At 38.4% G+C, this 23,481-nt stretch overlaps 1 protein-coding gene across 2 annotated transcripts in view; it reads right to left on the bottom strand.

Moving 5' to 3' along the window:
* Positions 1 to 10,063: 10,063 nt before the first annotated feature.
* Positions 10,064 to 23,481, bottom strand: part of LOC117421526 (follistatin-related protein 5-like) — a 239,073-nt gene continuing 225,655 nt past the window's right edge. For both annotated transcript variants that reach the window (XM_034036037.3, XM_059031278.1), the window contains one exon: positions 10,064 to 14,009. In XM_034036037.3, the coding sequence (XP_033891928.3) occupies positions 13,307 to 14,009 (703 nt within the window). In that variant the 3' untranslated portion in view covers positions 10,064 to 13,306. The remainder of the gene's footprint in view (positions 14,010 to 23,481) is intronic.

Genomic DNA, 23,481 nt, shown 5'->3' with positions numbered 1-23,481 from the left:
CGTTATATCCTTGGCAGTGGAAGTAGCTGGAGGGCTGATGAATGGATAGAGAATGGATCCTAGAGGCGGTTGCTGAGAATGCTTTATGGAATTGATCAAACATTATTTCTCCGTATCTGACTGATAAATCTACAATATTGAACATGTAAGAGTCTGTTTTTTTGCCACGATGGGGGTAAACGTCATACAAAAAAATAATAATAATAAATTAAAAAAAAACTATATATTAACAAAAAAAAAAAAAAAAAAAGGTATTACTTTTAGAAGCCGAGGATCCCTGGATTTGAGGGTAACAGACAGACCACCATATTCAATTACTTTATGATCTAAAATTCTGGTGTTTCAATATAATTGAAACCAAGTTAACGTCTTTAACCTACTAAATTGTTGACTCTTGAGCTGGGGAGAGTGTGTGTTGATGTTTCCCTGAAGCAGAGGTGTGGCCAGAACAGTAGCTGGCTTGAGTGTGAAGATTGACAGGTGAACTTCAGGGGTGGGAGCTGCTGAAGAGACCTGCACGACTGTCATGGCAGATGCTTGGCGCAGGAGAGCTGCTGGTTCCAGGCTGGTTTTTTTTTGTTTTTTTGTGTATACAGCCTTCAAATCGTTGGCTTTTTGAAGATGCAGGTCAAAAAAGAGACTAGAAGAGCTGATGGTTCTGGTAGAACCGCAGGAAGTGAAATTTCTTTTGTTGGAGTGCAGCGACAGCTGATGTTTGTGATTCTCTTGGCTGCTGTGCAGGGAGAAAATACTGGCTCTGCTGACATTGATTGCAGTATAAAGAAAATCATATTTCAGTCACTCCTTGCTGGATTGGGATTCCTTTTTGAAGAAAGGAAACAGAGCAGTAGGTCGGTTGGATTTCTTCAGGCATTTTCTCTTTGGATTAATGATGGGAAGCTGAGAATTGCTGACTTGATCTGAAAATTCTGTTTCCAATGGGGGAGACAGATGCTGCTGAAAATTATTCTGTGGTCTTGAGTTTGTACTCTTGAGTCTGCAGCTGAGAGCGAGGCAAAACAAAAAAACACAAGACAACTGCATAGGGTGTGACAATGGTTTAAATAGGAAGTTGATTTCATCGATGATAGGAGATGAAAGAATAGGGTGGAGCCCAGCTCCTGCCCCTCGAACCACACTCAAGTTAAGATTTAAAACGTAATCATTGTTTTCATTTTCACAAGATAATTATTAGGTTATAACTTAATAATTATCTTGTGAAAACAGAAACAAAACCTGTGCCAGTATTTTGTCAGTCCCAAATCTCCACGTACTCGCTTGGGACACCCCATTCTTGATTTCACAGCCTCCATAAAATAACTTCTAAATAGCTACTTCTGTCGGATCACTATTGTGTATGCTTCAAACAAATGATGTATTTAGAATATCCAGCAATTGCATTGTTAATGCAGATTCCATAGGGTTTCAGTTTATTGTAGGAATCAAGATGCCATAGAAAATCAGGGCCTAAGTTGTGCTATGTTCTGCGTCTCGATCAATTTCTAGCCTAAACTGGGTCAATAATATTAAGCACTGTCTAACATCATTCTGGCTGACAACAAATCCTTCTTGACTGCATTTCAAGTGCATTAATCTGTATTGATGTAATTGTCCAGTGTTCAATTTCTTGCATTAAATACAGCGCCACGTCTAGTACATCAGATTGGTGCTTTTGCCTAAGTGTTCTACTGCATAACAATTCAATCCAAATACAGTTAACATTCCAACATGTCCTCATGGTTCAGGCTTTATCCAAAATAGAATCAGAGTTTGTTTACTACACCAGCCATTCGTGACAGTCGCTTGTGATTTATGAATTTACTTGTGCTAGTGAAATATTGCACTTTATTTATTTATTTATTTGGCAAACAACTTTATGCAAGGTGATTTAATCTGTTACAGGGCAGTACTGGGTTACAATGCAAGCTTAATATTTAATTATAGTGTAGTTTACAGTAAGTGCAAAATAAACAATACTATTAAAATACAATATGAACTAGGATGCAACAAGTTAGGATTATAAGCATAGTGAAAGGGGCAGCAGTGTGGAGTAGTGGTTAGGGCTCTGGACTCCTGACCGGAGGGTCGTGGGTTCAATCCCAGATGGGGGACAATACTGCTGTACCCTTGAGCAAGGTACTTTACCTAGATTGCTCCAGTAAAAACCCAACTATAAATGGGTAATTGTATGTAAAATAATGTGATATCTGTATAATGTGAAATAATGTATAATGTGATATCTTGTAACAATTGTAAGTCGCCCTGGATAAGAGCGTCTGCTGAGAAATAAATAATAATAAATAAAAATAATTTCATTGGGTTCTTCTCTCATACTGGATATCAAAATACTAGCATAAGTTTAAAAAATAAATGAATAAAAAACAAGTAGAAAACAATGGAATTGTTTTTAACAAAGTCTTTCTAAATTACCAAGATTGAAATAAAGGAACACCAGCTTTTTCAGTTTGTCTTCTGAAAGAGAACGCCTCCGATCAGACAGGACGAGATTATACAGCGAGTTGCTGCACTCAGCATCAGCTGTATTTGTTACTGCATTTATGTATCTGAAAGCTAATGTTTTAGGGTTAGGGTTAGGGTTTTTTAGTCGATGACTAAAACAAGTTGATGTCAATTTCCCCTGGCGGTAGAGCGCTGTGGATCGCATCGGGTGCCACCTTCACAGTGTACAAAGCAAAACAAAGAAAATATTTTACTCTCTCTTTTGCTGATATATTTGCAACGTGGGACCTTTGTCGTGCCATTTTCTGGCAAAATCAATCAATATTCACTTTATCCTCAGTGTGAACCAGTATTTTTCTCTATCATTCTCTTAACTGCGATATAATTTAATATTGTGCGCCTATGCGTGGTGATACGTTTTATGCGTAAAATTACGCGGGCGCATAATTGCGTAATTCCCCGGGGTGTAATATATATATATATATACAGTGCCTTGCGAAAGTACTTTGCGACCTTTTGCCACATTTCAGGCTTCAAACATAAAGATATGAAACTGTAATTTTTTGTGAAGAATCAACAACAAGTGGGACACAATCATGAAGTGGAACGAAATTTATTGGATATTTCAAACTTTTTTAACAAATAAAAAACTGAAAAATTGGGCGTGCAAAATTATTCAGCCCCCTTAAGTTAATACTTTGTAGCGCCACCTTTTGCTGCGATTACAGCTGTAAGTCGCTTGGGGTATGTCTCTATCAGTTTTGCACATCGAGAGACTGAAATTTTTGCCCATTCCTCCTTGCAAAACAGCTCGAGCTCAGTGAGGTTGGATGGAGAGCATTTGTGAACAGCAGTTTTCAGTTCTTTCCACAGGTTCTCGATTGGATTCAGGTCTGGACTTTGACTTGGCCATTCTAACACCTGGATATGTTTATTTGTGAACCATTCCATTGTAGATTTTGCTTTATGTTTTGGATCATTGTCTTGTTGGAAGACAAATCTCCGTCCCAGTCTCAGGTCTTTTGCAGACTCCATCAGGTTTTCTTCCAGAATGGTCCTGTATTTGGCTCCATCCATCTTCCCATCAATTTTAACCATCTTCCCTGTCCCTGCTGAAGAAAAGCAGGCCCAAACCATGATGCTGCCACCACCATGTTTGACAGTGGGGATGGTGTGTTCAGGGTGATGAGCTGTGTTGCTTTTACGCCAAACATAACGTTTTGCATTGTTGCCAAAAAGTTCGATTTTGGTTTCATCTGACCAGAGCATCTTCTTCCACATGTTTGGTGTGTCTCCCAGGTGGCTTGTGGCAAACTGTAAACAACACTTTTTATGGATATCTTTAAGAAATGGCTTTCTTCTTGCCACTCTTCCATAAAGGCCAGATTTGTGCAGTATACGACTGATTGTTGTCCTATGGACAGAGTCTCCCACCTCAGCTTTAGATCTCTGCAGTTCATCCAGAGTGATCATGGGCCTCTTGGCTGCATCTCTGATCAGTCTTCTCCTTGTATGAGCTGAAAGTTTAGAGGGACGGCCAGGTCTTGGTAGATTTGCAGTGGTCTGATACTCCTTCCATTTCAATATTATCGCTTGCACAGTGCTCCTTGGGATGTTTAAAGCTTGGGAAATCTTTTTGTATCCAAATCCGGCTTTAAACTTCTCCACAACAGTATCTCGGACCTGCCTGGTGTGTTCCTTGTTCTTCATGATGCTCTCTGCGCTTTAAACGGACCTCTGAGACTATCACAGTGCAGGTGCATTTATACGGAGACTTGATTACACACAGGTGGATTCTATTTATCATCATTAGTCATTTAGGTCAACATTGGATCATTCAGAGATCCTCACTGAACTTCTGGAGAGAGTTTGCTGCACTGAAAGTAAAGGGGCTGAATAATTTTGCACGCCCAATTTTTCAGTTTTTTATTTGTTAAAAAAGTTTGAAATATCCAATAAATTTCGTTCCACTTCATGATTGTGTCCCACTTGTTGTTGATTCTTCACAAAAAATTACAGTTTCATATCTTTATGTTTGAAGCCTGAAATGTGGCAAAAGGTCGCAAAGTTCAAGGGGGCCGAATACTTTCGCAAGGCACTGTACATACTGGTCCCCCAAGTAAAGGTAAAAAATTACATTTATATATTGGACCCTCAATTACGGAAGCATATAACTGCCATGTAGAGCAAAAAGAGCAAAAACATGATTTCCGTTTTCACTAGATAATTATTACGTTAAAATGTGATAATTCTCTTGTGAAAACGGAAACAAACAGCAATTTATCAGGCATCAGAACATCACACAGACTAATGCACTACTAATATGTAATTTTGGACTTAAATTGTGTAGCGTCAGAGTGGGTCATAGTATCATTCTGTGTATGAAATTAACAGAATTGAAATACACTACCGGTCAAAAGTTTTAGAACACCCCCATTTTTCCAGTTTTTATTGAAATTTAAGCAGTTCAAGTCCAGTGTATAACCTGAAATGGTACAAAGGTAAGCGGTAAACTGCCAGAGGTTAAAAAAAAAAGTTTAGATTACCAAAAACTGAAAAAATAATGTACATTTCAGAGTTATACAAAAAGGCCTTTTTTAGGGAACAAGTAATGGGTTAACAACTTACAGCTGTTCTGCAGCAATGGAAGTAAATTAAGCCTTGAAATTTGATGCTAACAATTCCTACAGGTGTCCCAACTTTTGTTGATTACTTACAAACCCCCTGTCCGTATAAAAGCAGTGTTGGAACAGACTGTGTTACTACACCCTCTTAAGCATTATTTGGACAGTATTGTACTGCAGGAAGTAGTATATTGCTCTCATAATGGCGAGAAAAAGGCAATTAACAAAGGAAGACAGACAGACAGACCATTCTAACCCTTAAAAGTGTAGGTCTTTCCTTTAGAGAAATTGCAAAGAAAGCCAAGGTGTCAGTGAGTACAGTTTCCTACACCATCAAAAGGCACTTGGAAACTGGAGGAAACTCTGATAGGAAGAGGTCTGGCAGACCCAAAGCCACAACAGAATCAGAAGACAAGTTTCTGAGAGTCAACAGCTTGCGTGATAGGCGGCTCACAGGACAACAGCTTCAAGCACAGCTTAACACTGGTCGAAGTAAGCAAGTCTCAGTTTCAACTGTGAAGAGAAGACTTCGAGCTGCAGGTTTGACAGATCGAGTGGCAGTAAGAAAGCCATTGCTAAGATGGCAAAATAAGATAAAGAGGCTTGCCTGGGCCATGAACCACCACCAGTGGACTACTGAAGACTGGAAGAAGGTCTTATGGACCGATGAATCAAAATTTGAAATCTTTGGTTCATCACGCAGGGTTTTTGTACGCCATCGAGTAGGCAAAAGGATGGTTCCTCGGTGTGTGACACCAACTGTCAAACATGGAGGAGGAAGCGTGATGGTCTGGGGCTCTTTTGCTAGATCCAGAGTCGGCGACTTGCACAGAGTGAGTGGCACCCTGAACCAAAACTGCTACCACAGCATTTTGCAGCTCCATGCAATACCCTCTGGTATACACCTAGTTGGTCAGGGGTTCATCCTACAGCAAGATAATGACCCAAAACATACCCCCAGGTTATGTCAGAACTACCTTAGAAGAAAAGAACAAGACGGTAGGCTTCAAATCATGGCATGGCCAGCACAGTCTCCAGACTTAAACCCCATCGAGCTGGTTTGGGATGAACTGGACAGAAGGGTGAAAGCAAAGCAACCTACAAGTGTGGGAACTTCTGCAACAATGTTGGGAAGATCTTTCCGAACAATATTTGATTTCCATTGTCATTATTTTATTACTATAACATCTCAAAAAACTCTGCAAATGTCTGTGTTTTCTGTGCGCTGATTCAGTCAGCCAACTTGTTTACTTATGACCGCCCCCGTTATCTGATACCTGTTATGACTATTCATGAGATACGCCTTTTTTATTTATTTATTTATTTTTCAACTTGCCTCAGGCTCCTGTTGCTCCCACTCGGCAATTGAATGGGTTTCTCGGCTTTTTCCGGAGAAAAAATGACTAGACACCCGTTTATTGCGTTGCTATAATGATGTCGGACCCAGTCCGACAAAGGACCTGTGAGGAATAATTGCAATGTCGGACCCAGTCCAACAATGGACCGCAAAGGGTTAAACTGCGTAAATTTCAATAAAAACTGGAAAAATTGAGGTGTTCTAAAACTTTTGACCGGTAGTGTGTGTATATATATATATATGTGTGTGTGCACACATTGTATCTGTAACATAGTTAAAGATTTATAGCCACAAATCTAACATTAATTGTAAAAACCTTAATTAAGATTAGCAAATGTTTCGCTGGAAAGAGGAAATTACAATGAATGATGCAAATTTTATATATGTTTGGTTTGGGAGCATATTTAATAATAACACTATGTAACACAATTTTTGTTCCTGGGTAGTAAGTGTTATTTCCTAATTGCGTATGCCTCAATAGTATAGAAAATGGCTATTATTCCCCACAAACTTTGCTTTTGTGACCAGGACAGTGATATTTTGAAATTTACCTATTTCCAATGAGAAAACGGGCAAATTTGTCAGAAAAAAACAACATATGAATCCAAATTAACATGTATTTATACGAAAGTAATACAAAAATGACTGCAAAAGATTTAGAAGTGAGTAGTTTTTCGAGATTTACGATTATACTGTAAATCACTTTCACAAATCGGCCCCCAAATGTAGTCTCCCATCATGTTCTCGTTATACTGTCCTTGGTAGCGGCGTTCAAAGTCCAGTATATCCTGGTGGAATATAGCCCATTGTGCCGTAGTTCTTCACCAGAGTCTCAACCAGCTCCACATAGTTTTCGGCCTTGTGATTGCCCAGGAAGCCCTGAACCACTGCGACAAAGCTGTTCCAAGCCGCTTTCTCCTTACTAGTGAGCTTCTTGGGGAATTCATTGCACTCCAGGATCTTCTTTATCTGTGGTCCGACGAACACACCGGCTTTGACCTTTGCCTCAGACAGCTTAGGGAAGAAGTCTTGAAGGTATTTGAAGGCTGCCGACTCCTTATCTAGAGCTCTGACAAATTGTTTCATAAGGCCCAATTAGATGTGCAGTGGTGGCATCAGCACCTTCCGGGGGTCCACCAGTGGCTCCCACTTGACGTTGTTCCTCCCCACAGAGAACTCGGTCCGCTGTGGCCAGTCCCGCCTGTGGTAGTGCGCCTTGGTGTCCCTGCTGTCCCAAAGGCAAAGATAGCAGGGAAACTTGGTAAAACCGCCTTGGAGACCCATCAGGAATGCCACCATTTTGAAGTCTCCTATGACCTTGATGCCATCTTAGAAAAATGCAGATATGTATCCACTTAGGCAGCTGGAACTAAACTGAACTGGTGGGCTTAAGGCCCCTGTATTTATACTACTATTTATATTACTGGAAAGTTCTAGAAAGTTCTAGAAGTTACTCCAAGTTTACTCAGCACTGAATTTATCTGGAATGTTCTGGAAAATAGGTAAATTTTAAAATATCACTGTCCTGGTCACAAAAGCAAAGTTTGTGGGGAATAATAGCCATTTTCTATACTTTTGAGGCATAAGCAATTAGGAAATAACACTTACTACCCAGGAGCCAAAAAAATATATATAGTTGTTACACGGTGTAATGTTCCTCTTATAGGGGGCCTATAGGTTGACAATAAGATTTGCACTTTGTACTGCATACAGGGTATTCACATTATTATTTATTATTGGTTGTACCAGGGTTTTTTTTACGGCATTTCTGTGTGTTGTAGATAAATATGTTCACTGCTGTATTTACTAAAGCATTTAAATAGCAACTCTTAAAAAGCTCCTATTACCACACTCGCTCCCTCCTCCTCAGCTAAGAACCTCGGAGTCACTCTGGACCCCTGCCTCTCGTATTCCCAGCACATCTCCACTCTGGCACGCACTTGTCAATTCTTCCTGAGCAACATACGAAGAATCCGACCCTTCCTCACCAACTACGCCACCAAGCTCCTGGTCCAGGCCCTGGTACTCTCCCACCTAGACTACTGCAAATCCCACCTGGCTGGCCTGCCTGCGTCCGCCACCCGTCCGCTCCAGCTCATCCAGAACTCTGCTGCTCGCCTGGTGTTCTCTCTGCCTCGCTTCTCCCACGCAACTCCCCTGCTCCGCTCACTCCACTGGCTCCCGATCACCGCTCGCATCCAGTTCAAGACTCTTGTACTTGCCTACAGATGCCTTGACCAGACTGCACCCAGCTACCTCCAGACCCTCATCTCTCCCTACACCCCCACTCGACCTCTCCGCTCCTCCTGCACTAGAAGACTGGCTGTACCTCCTCTACGCTCCCCTGCCTCCAGAGCCTGCTCCTTCTTCACCCTCGCCCCGCAGTGGTGGAATGACCTTCCTACAGATGTCAGGACTGCCCAGTCCCTGACCACCTTCCGGCGCTTCCTCCTCAATACTCACCTCTTCAGACAACACCTGTAGAACTCCTCTTTTCCCTCTGGAAACTTTATCACTCTTCCTTAATACGCTTTACTTGCACTTATCTGCTCCCTATTTTACTGCATTTAATCCTGTACTTTAGAGTACTGTGATTTGCCACAAGTGTTATTCAATCTGTAGTATTTAGCATTTAATGGTATCCTGATGTAACTATCACTGACACTTATCTGCTCCGATATTGATTCGTATTTTGTAATATACTTGTACTTACTAGAACTGAAGTCATTGTATTTTATCTTACTCTTAATTGTATTAACACTTGTAGTGTGCTTCTTGAAATGTATTTTTTGTTCATGACTAAGTCGCCCTGGATAGGGCATCTGCTAAGAAATAAATAATCTATATAATTTTTGTTTTTATAAATAGCTAATACTACTGCATTTACATCTTATTAAAACAATTTCTTAAAACATCTTATGAAAGAAAAAAAAAATAGTTTTAAGTAAAAGGTGGGGCACTATAATCTACTCACGCTTGGGGCACCAGAAGCTCTAAGGTCAGCCCTGTACCCGGGTCAGGACCCTGTGTCATGCTGGTTGGCTACGCAATTTCACACTGCTTTTGATAAAGCAGGGTTTACCTGGGTGACAGATGCAAGTAAACAATGTGCGTATCGATGCCCCGGAAGCAGCTTGTTACTGACGTTCCATCCAAGCTTCTCTAGATTGAACTGTCGATTGCTGATTAAATGTTGATTAGAGCAAATGTTTCTGCATCCCTGCTGCAATCTGGCTCATGGTGTGTCTCAAGCAACAAAAATATGGCTAAACAAAATAAACAAAATTGTTCCTTGCGGAAGTAAAACCTTCACGCAGGCGTGGCTGTTTGTTATTTCATCTGCCATCATGCATTTTGTCTCGCTGAACCCAGGTCAAAGCGTGTTGACACACATCCTGAGGTGGGTTGCTGGGACCCGGGTTAATCTGGGTACGACCCAGGTACGTGGTTTCACACTACGCAGGATTGTGACCTGGGTAGCCAGAGCACGGGTTCAGACCAAGGCAGGAGTGCCATTGTGAAAGGCGCTTAGGAGTTGCAGCACTTTCAGATTCAGGCAGGAAAGATGATTTTGTTTTGTTTATCTTACTGTTCAATAATCAAAACAATATGACAAAGGAGCTTTAAATGGCATGGGCTTTATTCTTCTGTCAGTGGCAAGCAATTTCTACATACAGAACACCCACATGGATTAACATACAAAGCTAGAATGTACGTGACAAGCTTAATGATTTATTAGAGACATCACATTTTACTGGATCACTCATGGAGAAATGTCACTGCTTTATTTTTCTTAAAAAAGTGATTTAATTCAGTTTCTAGAAATTATGAAGATTTTTTTCAGTATAACTGAACTCTCAAGCACATTTCTGCACTAACAAGTGGTCTATCACACAGCTTATGCCGCTGCTATTAAATGACATAACTAGAAAATTATAGGTCACATAACATGTTAGTAAAAAGCTGTGAGGTTATGAGGAAACCTATACTATGTCAAAGGAAATATTATAAAAAGATAGATTTGTTTAACGATTGCCTTTACAATTTAATAGCCTTAATAGGTTACTTTAAAATAAATATACAAAATATATATATATTTTTAAATAGGCAACCATTTAGCAGGCTTACACTTAGGTGTTGTTTAAATTTAAAGCCCTACACATTCTACGCAACATGGTTAAATTTGAAAAGGTTCATTCTTAAATGCCCTAATCTAGACGGGCTTTAAGAATGAAAATGCATAGACTACACCCATTCAGGGGAGACTTACTCTACGAAGCACATACTGTATTGTAATGTGCTTGTAACGTTTCCAATCAAGTCACAAAGGTAAGAGTTGAAGGTATTTAAAGAAAAGAAGTTGAAAAACTTGTTTTGCAATGTTTTCTGACAACAGGTTTCTAAGTTTTACACATCTTCAAAATAACAGAGCTCTTTTAAACTGCAGTCTTTCACAAAGCTAGATGTTTCTCTAAAATGTAACCATACATCATACATTATAACGTAGTGCTGCTATTATTCTACCTCAAACCTTAACATTAAATGTCTATAGAAAATACCCAATACAATGCTTGATGACGTCTACCGTGTATATTCAAATAATATATCAAATGCAGTCAGTACTAGTCCTGAGTGGCCAAATATTGATTCAAAGTTCTAATGTAACAACAAAAATCTAATCAAATTTTAAAACTAAAAACCTTTTTAGTTTTTTTTGTTAAAATAACTGTTTCAATGGAATGTTGCTATTCACCAAAAGAATGACAGTCTTTAGAATCTGTTTAATACATATAATATAATCCAAAAGTACAGCTTCAATCCAAATGCTCATAGCATATCTATTTGCATCTCATTTTTTGGTATTATCTAGTGGTTTTACAATAGCAATACCAAAACATAGCTAATTCAATCATTAATTGTTACCTCCCCAAATAAATATGTCAGAGCCATAACTAGGGGTCACCGAGCGGGGCAACTGCCCAGGGCGCAAAGTGAAAAATTATTTAAATGCATTGCCACTCGAGTAATAATTTTGTTCTGCAGTTCTCATGTTTTCACTTGTCAGCGCCCGCCTAGCATAGACTGAAGATCGCATGCGCCTCTGCACGAGAAAAGGGAATGCGTCACTTCCTTAGAAACGGTCTTAACCACCACAAACCTGGTTCTACACAAACCAACACCATAGTGTCGCCAGTCTGTTATTTGCTTCCTCTGCATTGCTTATTTATTTACTCGCTCCTGCAGCCTTCAGGACCAGCACTGCTATAAACGTAATGAAATGTAAAGGCACGTTTCATAACACATATTAAGCACCTACGTAATAAAGGTAAACCAAAACATTACGATAGACAACAAGTAATTAATTTATAAGAAAATGTAAATAGATAAATGCCCCTTAAAATTCCCTATCTTGAACTACAAGATGTTAAAAGTGATCCCAGTCTTGGCATAGGTTCTTTAAGGAAATGGAAGAATTTTCTTTTTGCTAAGTTTATAGATGGAAATGCGAGTTTATGTCTTTCTGAATATGCTTCAAGCTATTAAGTCAATGCATCCGCGTTTCTGTTATGATTATTTTCAATCCATGCTTTTTTTTTTACAGTACCAATTAATGATTATGAGAAAACGCCACACATGAAGTTAATTAAGTTATATATAGCAAGATATGGAGATATTAAAGGATTTTGTAAGGGTTATTGTGGCTGCTAAAATAATGATACAGTAGTTTTTATTGTTTACAGTAACACTGCTAAAATTCCACAAATGTGTGCACTTACTGATCAAATTTTAATTTGATCAGAAAAAAGAAAATAATTTAATCGTCCTTATTATAAGCACATAGCTTGATCTCTGCCTTCAGCCCTGACCAACAAAAAATTACCAATACGTAAAATAAACTCATTATCATTGGTTGGTACTGAAAAGGCGTGGATTGAGTATAATCGTAGAGGCAGGATATCTAACCTTGCAGTTAGCTCCTTTCCGTTTTAAGCAATGTATTGTTTCTTTCAGACATGTTAAAGGAGAGATTCTGAAATAACCATAAGTTAATCAAAACTATGAAACGTGAGCAAATACACCATCCCGACTTTTGACACCCATAAGAAAAAAAAACGGGGGGCGGGGGGAGGTTGGTGGTGGGGGGGCGCAAATATGATTGCCTGCCCCGGGCGCTAAAATGCCTAGTTACAGCTCTGAAATACTTGACTCAGTAGGTATGTCATTAATTTATGAAAGGATTTTTCCTTCAATCTTGTATCTTAAACAATTTAGACCCTCTTTCAGCATGATGGATAGTATACAGTGAAGCTCTGAAACATTTCTCACCTTGTGACAAGCAATCTGTAGCCACAATGGGAATAATTATATTATTTTGTTCCACCTCTTGTAAGTGTATTCCTTGAAGGCACAACAACAAGATCAAACAGTGGACAGGACAGGACTTTGATGTTTAAATTCTCTCATCAGTAAAGGACCGTACAACTAACCCCCATATCTAACCAAAAGAAAAATCAATTGGATATACAAGCCACAAATTGATTGTATTATGGCAGTTCAACACTCCCTGCAGCTATAGATAAATTATTTCTCTTTGTATTTTCAGGCAGTTCATCTTTGAGTTGCTACAGAATTGCTCGCTCTCACATTTTTTAGAGCCCTCTACTTGAAAATAATAGGCGCCTAATTTTGTCTTCCGAATTACTTTTTTTTTTTTTTAATGTGGGCTCCAAATCCAATTTTAGTACAGCAAAACAGATTGTATATGTAGTTCATTATATATATATATATATATATATATATATATATATTACGGGCTGTTAAAATGGAAAACTGTGTACTGTTAATCACAAACTACAGGAATTTTCTATGCTTCCCCAACCCACATAACTGTGTTTCCCTTAAAGACATCAGTGATCTCACAGTTTAACTTATTTAGCCGACCATCCAGGATGAACAAAGATTCCCTTGAAGGTGTCATCAAGTACTGACCAAATAGACCACTGTCCATGATCATGCGGTTTTTACTATTCCAGGGCCACTCCACCCCTTTCATGGGCTCCTTCAGGCTCTTCACCATCTTTACTTTACCAGAGGCTAACTCCACATACAGCACATCCGTCTGTAACCCTGAACTGGCAAACACATTGTACTGATGGGCCTCAATGAAGGAAGGCTGGAAAGCGACATCTGAGATGTGCAAATTAGTGTGGATGTCAAATGCTTCCTGGATCTCCCCTCGAATTGTAATGGACTGGACCCTCATGAGACCCTTCTCGTCATCAATGCTGACAAGGAAGTGTCCATCAGGAGACATATAGGGGGTGCCAGTAACATCACTGTTGTAGCCAATCACAGAGTCAGTAACGCTGTCAACTATGAGCTGAGGTTTCATAGCATTGGTTGAGTCGGGCCTGCAGTTGATAAAATAGTATCCCCCCAAGTGGGTGTATGCCAGGGACTTTGGTACACAGTCATAGTCTTTCAGGCTAATCTTCTTCACATAGGATGTGGTCTCAAGGTCAATTTTATGAAGGGCAGGTTCATCTTTATGAAGAATGAATCCAAACCTTAAGGAAAAAAAAGAAAAAGTTACTGACTAAAACTAAATTACATCATACTGTAAACCATCCCTACAAAAAAAAAAAAAAAAAAACTCAGAGGACAGCTCTATTTCCAGTTGTACCAGTAGAACCGGAATATATTGATCAGTGTGGGAAAAAGGTAATGTTTCATACAAATGGGCTAATATTGTTGTGTCTATCATTTTTTCATCCTCCTGTGTCTGAAGTTTATACATATATTCAATTGATTTCCCTAGTCTAATAATACTATTATGTACTCTAGCAGCATTAGAAAATACAGGGGCAACTCAAGTGGGAAAAAAGAGCAAACTGTTCATCATGCATCTTACCTGTGGAGATATTTTACAACACCAGCAGTGAACCAAATCTATAAAAGAGACCTATGCAATTACAGAGAGACTACTTTACAAGAGAAAGACAAAGCTGCATCTTACTGGCAGATCTAGAGAAAATCCTAAACACCCGATAATCCCCACCTTTAGAGACCCTTGCAGGAAGCGGAGTAAAGGAGGAAACAATTTGCATTGAAATAGCAAAGTGTCATACTACTGAATGCTGTATAATGTGAATGAGATGGTTAAACAGATCTTGGAAGCAAAACAAGCACACAAACCCTACATAAAAGCTAATATCGTTCTTATTTAAAAGAAGCTGGAAGAACCAGCAGGATGGGAAATACTTCTTAGGAGAGTGTTCTCGTAGTTCAAATACATTTGTATTACAGTAGTATAAAAATGTCTACCTGCAAGGGATGAATACTAATTACATGCAAAATGAAAGAAAACCAAACTATAGTGAAATAGGGCCATTATCTGCCCATTATTTTTGCAGCATCTGTTCACCTAACAGCTCTGCAGTTGCCATCTTTGATATTTTTTTATTTCTGTGAATTTTAAATCAATCTTTATTTTATATAGCGCCTTTCATAGTGGACCACCATCACAAAGCGCTTTACAAGATACAGTAAAAAAACAATGCATAATACATTAAGTACAGTATAAGCATGCTAATATGTTTTCATATATAGTAATTAAAACATAGGCAAATGCATTATTAAAAAAATGCTAATTATTATTAGATTGCAATCACTTTATTTTTATATTAAAATGATCCATATTAGATTTAGATAATTCATTTTTCTTGGCCATCCATACACTGGAAAGTAGGGATTGAAACAATTGTACATGCACAATAGAACACAATTTGAATTTATAATTCCACACTGCAGAATGGTAATGTAGACATTACTATACAAACATAAGGGTAATACATTTCTTTTGTGTATATATGAATAATAGTCCTACACATAATAACATTTTTGGTACACAAAATGAGGTTGGGTGAGTCACTGGAAAGTTGTACACCCATATTCCACCAATTCTCCCACCAATTTCTGTTCAGCTTTGGTAAGCAACAATCAAAAATTTCAAGCTGGTAGATTTTTTGGGTCAAGATACTAAATTAGTTTTATTGATTTCATTTCAGGTCCCAGCGGATTGATGTCAGCATCACAAAATCACCATCACAACTAACTCCAATAGAGGTCAAGAATGGGATGGCAATGGAAATTGAACTGTTCTCTTTATCCCCGTTGAAAATGTCACCTGCAGAAGAACATTGGTTTGGTAAAGATCCTTTGCTAAAGCTTCTTTGTTCAATAACTTTAAAAAAATTACTTTTCCACCAATATTAAGATAGCTATCACCTTTCTTAGTATTTAATATCAATACAATACAAAATACTCTTTTATTGGACTTTTCACGTTGTCATGCCAGAGTGCTTCACAATAAAAAAAAAAAAAAAAAGATCACTAATGAGCTTTTGGTTATCAGATCCAACTGTAAAAAGCACACTCAAATACGTATTCAGTCAAGACTTAAAACATCTAGTTGTGCTTGCTTTCCTGATATCAATTTGGACTGAATTTGACAGTCATGGGGTATAACATCTACAAGCCCTTGTTCCAGCCAGTTTTTGGAATTGTTATTCTGGCAGCAGCACTCTGAATAAGCAGTAGCCTATTTCATTTAAAACCTGAAAGGACTATAAACAAATCATTACAATAATCTGTCCAAGAGCACAAAGTAACATTTTACCATATTTCTTAGTTAACATGTTCTATACTTGTGGATGGAACAAGAACACCTATTTATCATCTCTCAAAAATAACGGCAATAGTTAACTCGGTCAACTCCTTTTAAGAGTGTAAAGACTTCAATCAAGTCCCTCCTAATTCTTCTTCTACTAGGCTAAATACATTCATTTCCTTTTATTGCTCTATCATTTATGCCCTGGGATTAGTACAGTTGCACTTTGAGAATGAGAAGCAGCACATAACTGGAATGCTCTGTGTGATAGAAGATGGCCGCAGACTGCCTCCATATGCATAATTGAGGTTGTATCTTTGTAAATGCATATTTATTTGATGTTTTATTTTTTACTCAGATTGAGGGTGGGACATCTGGGCTGTGTCTTAATTCGAGGGCGTCTTAAATTCAAAGGAATACGTGTTGTTCAAATTGTGTTGTTCATTGAATGATCAAGTTAATTTCGCAGCCTCTGTGATAATGTGGTAACGTTAAATATATTGTTTATTTCAGATCAACTGCATTAAATTCTACCAGACTCAGACTATTGAATCAGAAAAACCTGCTGTGCAGTCACTGAAGTCTTACTGATTTGCTTTTAAATGTGAGCCCCCTAGGTCCTTTTAGGAGATTGTGATTCAAACAAAATACACCCCATACTTTTTATACAGCATCTACATTTTTGGTAGATTTCAATTTGGAATGGCACATTGGAATTTGTGTACATTTAGATTTTTGAATTGTGGTGCTATGGGAAATGTCATAAATGCCAGGAATGTATAGCTTGCTACTGTATATAGCTATTTCCATAACCTAAATCCCATAAAAACTTTTAGTGCTGTACATCCAAAAATATGCAAGATTTTAATCCTAGGGTCAAGGAATGTAATTTACTTGTTGACATGACCCAACTAATATTATAGTTTTCAAATTCTTCCATTTTGACAAATACCTAGTTATTGCACAGACACATTAACAATATGCCACATATCATCACAATACATTTTAAAAGGAATGTTTTATTAAATGTAAGGTACTAGGGGGATTAAAATAATTTGCATGTTCTAAATACATGCGTATGAAAGAGTCGTCAACCTTGTGTTCATTTTGTTTGCTTGCCCCTCGAGTCATAGGGTTTGTTTGAGCATTACATAAAATTTTATTCTGGAATAAAACCAAATGAAAATATCCTTAATATTCTATCCGATTATAAAAGAGCCAAGCACGTGTGGAGTCTTTTCACTGTGGGAAACAAATGTATATGCTTTATAATCCTTGGCATTTACTCTGACAGACAACTAAACCTTAAATTACAACTTCAGAATTAACATTAAAAAAAAAAAAAAGTTTTGTACACCATCTCCCTAAAGCATTCACTGCCACCATGTATAGGTGTACTTTCTTCTGTTTGGTGTTTTGGGGCCTTAAATCCTGTGATTAAGCACTGACAACTTCCACGTGTAGCGTCAGAGTGGGTCATAATATCATTCTGTGTATGAAATTAACAGAATTGAAATATATAGAGGGGGGTCCTAAGCCATTCTCTGTATCTACTTGGTTTCTGGTCACAAACTCCCCCACTGACAAAGAATGCTTTTAAAAAGAGTCGTAAACTAACTGCTGGACAAGTATTTTATCTTTCCCTATCATTGAATGAATCATTTAGGCGATGACAGTATCTTGCAGAAGGCAAGCCAGACAGTTTTGGGTGCTTTGACACCTCGGACAGAGAACAATACCCCTCATAAATACAGCCGACAGGGGTCGAAACCACAAACCAATTGAGAACAATGGGCTATTTCTGAATGAGAACAACCAATAAGAAACACCCCACGTGGACTCAGGCACAGCCCAAAATAAACAAACTGACCAATCACAGGGTGGAAGTGAGAATCACAAAAGCAGCCACGAGACTTTCAAAGGATGTGCTGCCCATGTGCGCTCTCCACAAACTAAGAGTTTTTCCACACTAAGCAAGTTCCCCGCAGAAGGAACAGCGCTCCAGGCAAGATAGAGAGAGCTTCCCATACGTGCTGCCCATGAGCTCCCCACACTGAGAGCTTCCCACACGTGCTGTCCATGACCTCCCCAAACTGAGAGCTCCCCACACTGACAGCTTCCCATATGTGCTGCCCATGAGCTCCCCACACTGAGAGCTTCTACGTGCTGCCCATGAGCTCCCCACACTGAGAGCTTCCCATACGTGCTGCCCATGAGCTCCCCACACTGAGAGCTTCCAATACGTGCTGTCCATGACCTCCCCACACTGAGAGCTTCCCACACGTGCTGTCCATGACCTCCCCACACTGAGAGCTTCCCATACGTGCTGCCCATGAGCTCCCCACACTGAGAGCTCCCCACACTGAGAGCTTCCAATATGTGCTGTCCATGACCTCCCCACACTGAGAGCTTCCCATACGTGCTGCCCATGAGCTCCCCACACTGAGAGCTCCCCACACTGAGAGCTTCCAATATGTGCTGTCCATGACCTCCCCACACTGAGAGCTTCCCACACGTGCTGTCCATGACCTCCCCACACTGAGAGCTTCCAATATGTGCTGTCCATGACCTCCCCACACTGAGAGCTTCCCATACATGCAGCTCATGAGCCCCCCACACTGAGAGCTCCCCACACTGAGAGCTTCCCATACGTGCTGCCCATGAGCTCCCCACACTGAGAGCTCCCCACACTGAGAGCTTCCCACACATGCTGCCCATGAGCTCCCCACACTGAGAGCTCCCCACACTAGAATTGTGCCCCACCGAAGGAACAGCGCTCCAGGCAAGACAGAGCGCTCTCCACACAAGAAACAAGTCTTTGAACTTTGACAATCAGAAGGAGTGCTGAGGGAGAAATGGAAGCTGAACTGTTCTGAAGAAAGTTACTGAAGTCATGGGAGCATAATTGCTCAAATTCATGGAAGGCAAGGAAGAACGAATGTTCTGAATAATGGCTAAAATCATCTTCTGAGGAAGGGCCCTGCCATCTGTCCTACAAGAGACTGAATCAGTAAATGGGATACTGCATTAATTGGAAAGCGGGTCTTTGTTTCCACGTAGCTGCATGAAACGAACTGAAGCAAAGCTATCAGTTATGCTTTTGGAAGATCCAGAGAGAATTGCAACAAGAACACTTCTATAAACTATATCACTTTTCAGATCCATAGAGCTGCAGTATTCATCTACAAAGATGACTTCTTTATATGGAAAACAATAAGTATTCATCATATCTAATATTAAATACTTTACTTGAGAATGTAACTGTAGTAAATGCTATCACGTTAGTGGATAAACTGTTCTAGGAAAAGAATATAACTTCCTGTTTTAGAGTGTGTAAGAAATGTATTTTGTTTGTTGAAATGTGCAACTCAAAGGTGTTGCCTCGTAAATGCAGAGAATTTGATCATTGCCCCATTTCTGAGTTAATTTGAATATATAATCAACTGCGGTTGATAACACTTTATTAGTTTGGTACTAATCTAAACTAAATTAACACGGTAAAACTAATTTCCTAAATTAGGTACTGGAATGTTGGATTCCATTCTGAATGGGAAGTTGAATTAATTCTCGTGCACATTGACATGATCGATTACAACGTGAAAAGGGTATTGAAAATACCAATGCAAAGTAGACACTTTGTGTGATAAGCTATATTTAATATTAGTATATTAACCATGTATGCTAATGATGTCATGGTTGTTGTAATCGTTTGACTATGCAATCAATGAACTGTATACTATTCATGCATATATCTAACCAATAGCCTTTCCTTTCTGTAATATTAGATTAGTTGTGCACCCCTGTTTATTCTTAAATAAACTATTGTTTTATATTTCTGACACGTTGTGTGAATGTCAGTTATTGTCTAAGGGAATCCAAGTTCTATATGGTCCAGAAGTTAAATATGGTATGTCTCATTTCTTACATTTTGACGTTCTTAAACAGGCCGACTAGACTAATTTATATTTAAATAAATTGTATATCAAATTCACTACACATGTTACTGTAAAGCAATGCATTTTGGCTTCTCAATATCAATTCATTCCATATTTTCATTAATACATAAAGAAAACAGTTCTCTCGATTTTCCTATTGATGGTTTACATGGAATTAATGGGAGTTTCAGGTTTTCATATATTTAGTTTTTTTTATTCCATGTACATCTGGGGTTCATGCATTAGGGACATGCGCTGAACCTACATGTACAGTACAACTGAGGCTCCCAAACTCTGTTATCCCTCATCACTAACATTGGGTTGTATCCTTAATGATTCTGAGGTGTTACATTTCATCTATGTTACTATCCATGCCATCAGGAACAGAAAGCAATATTGTAAAAGGAGCATTCCCTACAAAGTTTTGGGAAATGCTAAACTAAAGGGGCTGGAAATGCTTTATTTATGAAACCTTGGATTTGTATCCAAATGTTTCATTGGTCAAAAGGTGGTCACATGGCCCTCTATAAAAATCAATATTGACTGAAAAAGCGGTCTATATTGCTTGTATCGGGCAATATTGAACGTGATTACATCATCACACTGTCTCCTAAACTAATCTTCAGAACGTTCGACAGGCTCCCTCACACAGAGGAGGCTCTGTGGTCCTGTGGTTAAAGAAAAGGGCTTGTAACCAGGAGGTCCCGGGTTCAAATCCCAGCTCACTCGCTGACTCATTGTGACCTCGAGCAAGTCACTTGTGCTTCGTCTTTCGGGTGAGATGTTGTTGTAAGTGACTCTGCAGCTGATGCATAGTTCACACACCCTTGTCTCTGTAATTTGCCTCTGTAATCTGCTAAATAAACAAACAAATACACACACACACATATATATATATTAAAAAATATACAGTGTACATTATGATTCAGAAATTCATACAGACAAAGAACAATAATATTGCACACATATAATACATTATCTAGTCAGATAAAAAAAGAAAAAACATCTCTATCTTTACCTTTCCACTCTATTCTACAAATGTTGATTTTTTGTTTTATTCCTTAGCGCGTTTTTTTTTCTTGATATGTTTCCCTCCAGAAATAAATCAATACAAAATATATTGGAAACTGGATACAGAAAACAAACACTACCCTGCAGCATGGCTTTTATTAAACGTAATCTTTCCTTTTCATGCACAACAGGAATCCAATACACTTTTGGTGATAGTAATTCACGTTTTTGCCCAAATAGATGTTATAGGCACTATGTTTCAACAACAACGCAAAATAACTCTGCAACTCAAGGCAATATGAAATGAAGGTGGATTTCTAACAATAAATTGATTAGGTAAGCTTTCAACAGAATTTATTTTCCTGTTCAAACGAGGCAAAAGTAAGTCTTTAACCTTGCAAAGTTCCCTTGGGTTAGAGAGATACACTCCCATCGATTTTCCTACAGAGACCACTCAGGTGAAAAAGGCTTTCTAAACAGATAACACACACACACACAAAATGCAGGGCAGGATGAAAAGCTTATTCCAGCTTAATCCTGTTAGCATATATGTTTTGTAACAATTAAATTCTCATTAGCAAAATTACACTACTTCGACTACACTTTTTAGAGAATACGGGTATGTCTCTTGCCATGTACTTTTGCGTTTTGAAGACTTCTGACTGGCAAGCACAATCGTTAATTTGTCAAGTCACATTAAGGTCTTGAAATGATTCACATGAAATAAAATTAATACCAGGGATGAGCATGAAAATATTTTACTATTTACAAAATACCTATTATAGTATTTTCTCTTTTTATTTTAAGTAGAATTTTCAGAGACCATTTCTACTTCTATTTTGTAAATATTTTTTTAAAAATAGAAAATATTTTTTTAAAAACAAATTTGACTTTTACCTCTGAATACAAATATAACATTTATGTTTACTTTTGTTGGGGTCCTTGGAAAAGGAAACAGGTGCCTTCAGGGTGAACCAATCCAAGATAAATAACTGGTTAATAACGTCCTACTTTGATGGGTCAAGTAGTGCAGTTGCAATAATTATTTGAATATGGATGTAGATAGCAAGTGTAGGATACTGTAAATAGCATAAGATGACTAAATGAATAAATCATTTCTGACAAAATAATTCTCTTGTTTTTCTGCAAATTATTTGGAAAAGGGTTAAACATATTAAACAGTGTGTAAATCATAATGGAAATATGCAGGTTTGAAAGGGTTAAGCAATAAATATTACAGTATCACAAATTATAGGATGACAAGAGGGATTGTGGGATGACACAGACATTTATATACAGCTGTACATTAGTTCACCATTATGTATACCCTCTCAGCTAACCAGAGTGCAGAAATGATCCCTATTGTGTTCTGCTGTACTTAGGTTATGAAATCCCTGTGGACATCTGTCCATCTGTATATCATGCAAACATTTTGTATTTTTGCAAAATAGTTTTTATGTTTTAAATACATTACTAGCAACCTATTTGCTATGTATATTTTAAATAGATCTGTGGACCACTATTTTCTATGTTCTATTTAATTAGTTTCCTTGACTATTTTGCCCATCTCCAATAGGATTTGATGTAAAATGCCTCTAATTTCTTCAGGGAAGTTGGATGTGGATCATTCACATGTTTCAACTCTTGGACTACCTTAACTAAGGTAAAATTAGGTAGTCCATGATTAGTGCTAATCAGGGTCTGTGAAACCAGCAGTCAGTCATAAGATAAACTAGTCATACTAAAACAACTTAATTATACAATTAGGCAAATGTTTTGAATGACTTGGAGCTTTGGTTTGAGACTATCATTATTATTTGGGGGCAGCAGTGTGGAGTAGTGGTTAGGGCTCTGGACTCTTGACCGGAGGGTCGTGGGTTCAATCCCAGGTGGGGGACACTGCTGCTGTACCCTTGAGCAAGGTACTTTTACCTAGATTGCTCCAGTAAAAACCCAACTGTAAAAAAAATGGGTAATTGTATGTAAAAAGAATGTGATATCTTGTAACAATGGTAAGTCGCCCTGGATAAGGGCGTCTGCTAAGAAATAAATAATAATAATAATAATAATAATAATAATAATAATAATAATAATATTTAGTGATGCTCATACAGGGGACACAAATTCATTCAACCCTGGGGAAATAAGGTTGCACAGAATTAATTCACGTGCTGGGATTCAAGTGAATAATTAATTAGTAATTGAATCCCAGCACAACAGAATATATAGATGCACGTTTCACTCACTCGGGGTTGTGTGTTCGGTGAGTGGAGAACGGGTGTGGAGAGAAGTAAAGTAAAGTATAGTTGTTTAAACTCACCGTGTTTGTTTGTCTTAGTCCACCGTTTGTTAATGTTAGTCCGTTTTGTTTGTCTCTTTATTTTGGCCTCAAGTGCCGTGTCTTGTGTTTTGTTAAAACCTTTT

The sequence above is a fragment of the Acipenser ruthenus genome, chromosome 1 (genome assembly GCF_902713425.1).
Source record: "Acipenser ruthenus chromosome 1, fAciRut3.2 maternal haplotype, whole genome shotgun sequence".
NCBI classification, from domain to species: Eukaryota; Metazoa; Chordata; class Actinopteri; order Acipenseriformes; family Acipenseridae; genus Acipenser; species Acipenser ruthenus.
Note: the sequence above shows the minus strand (reverse complement) of the source record. Positions and strands in the feature narration are given on the sequence as shown.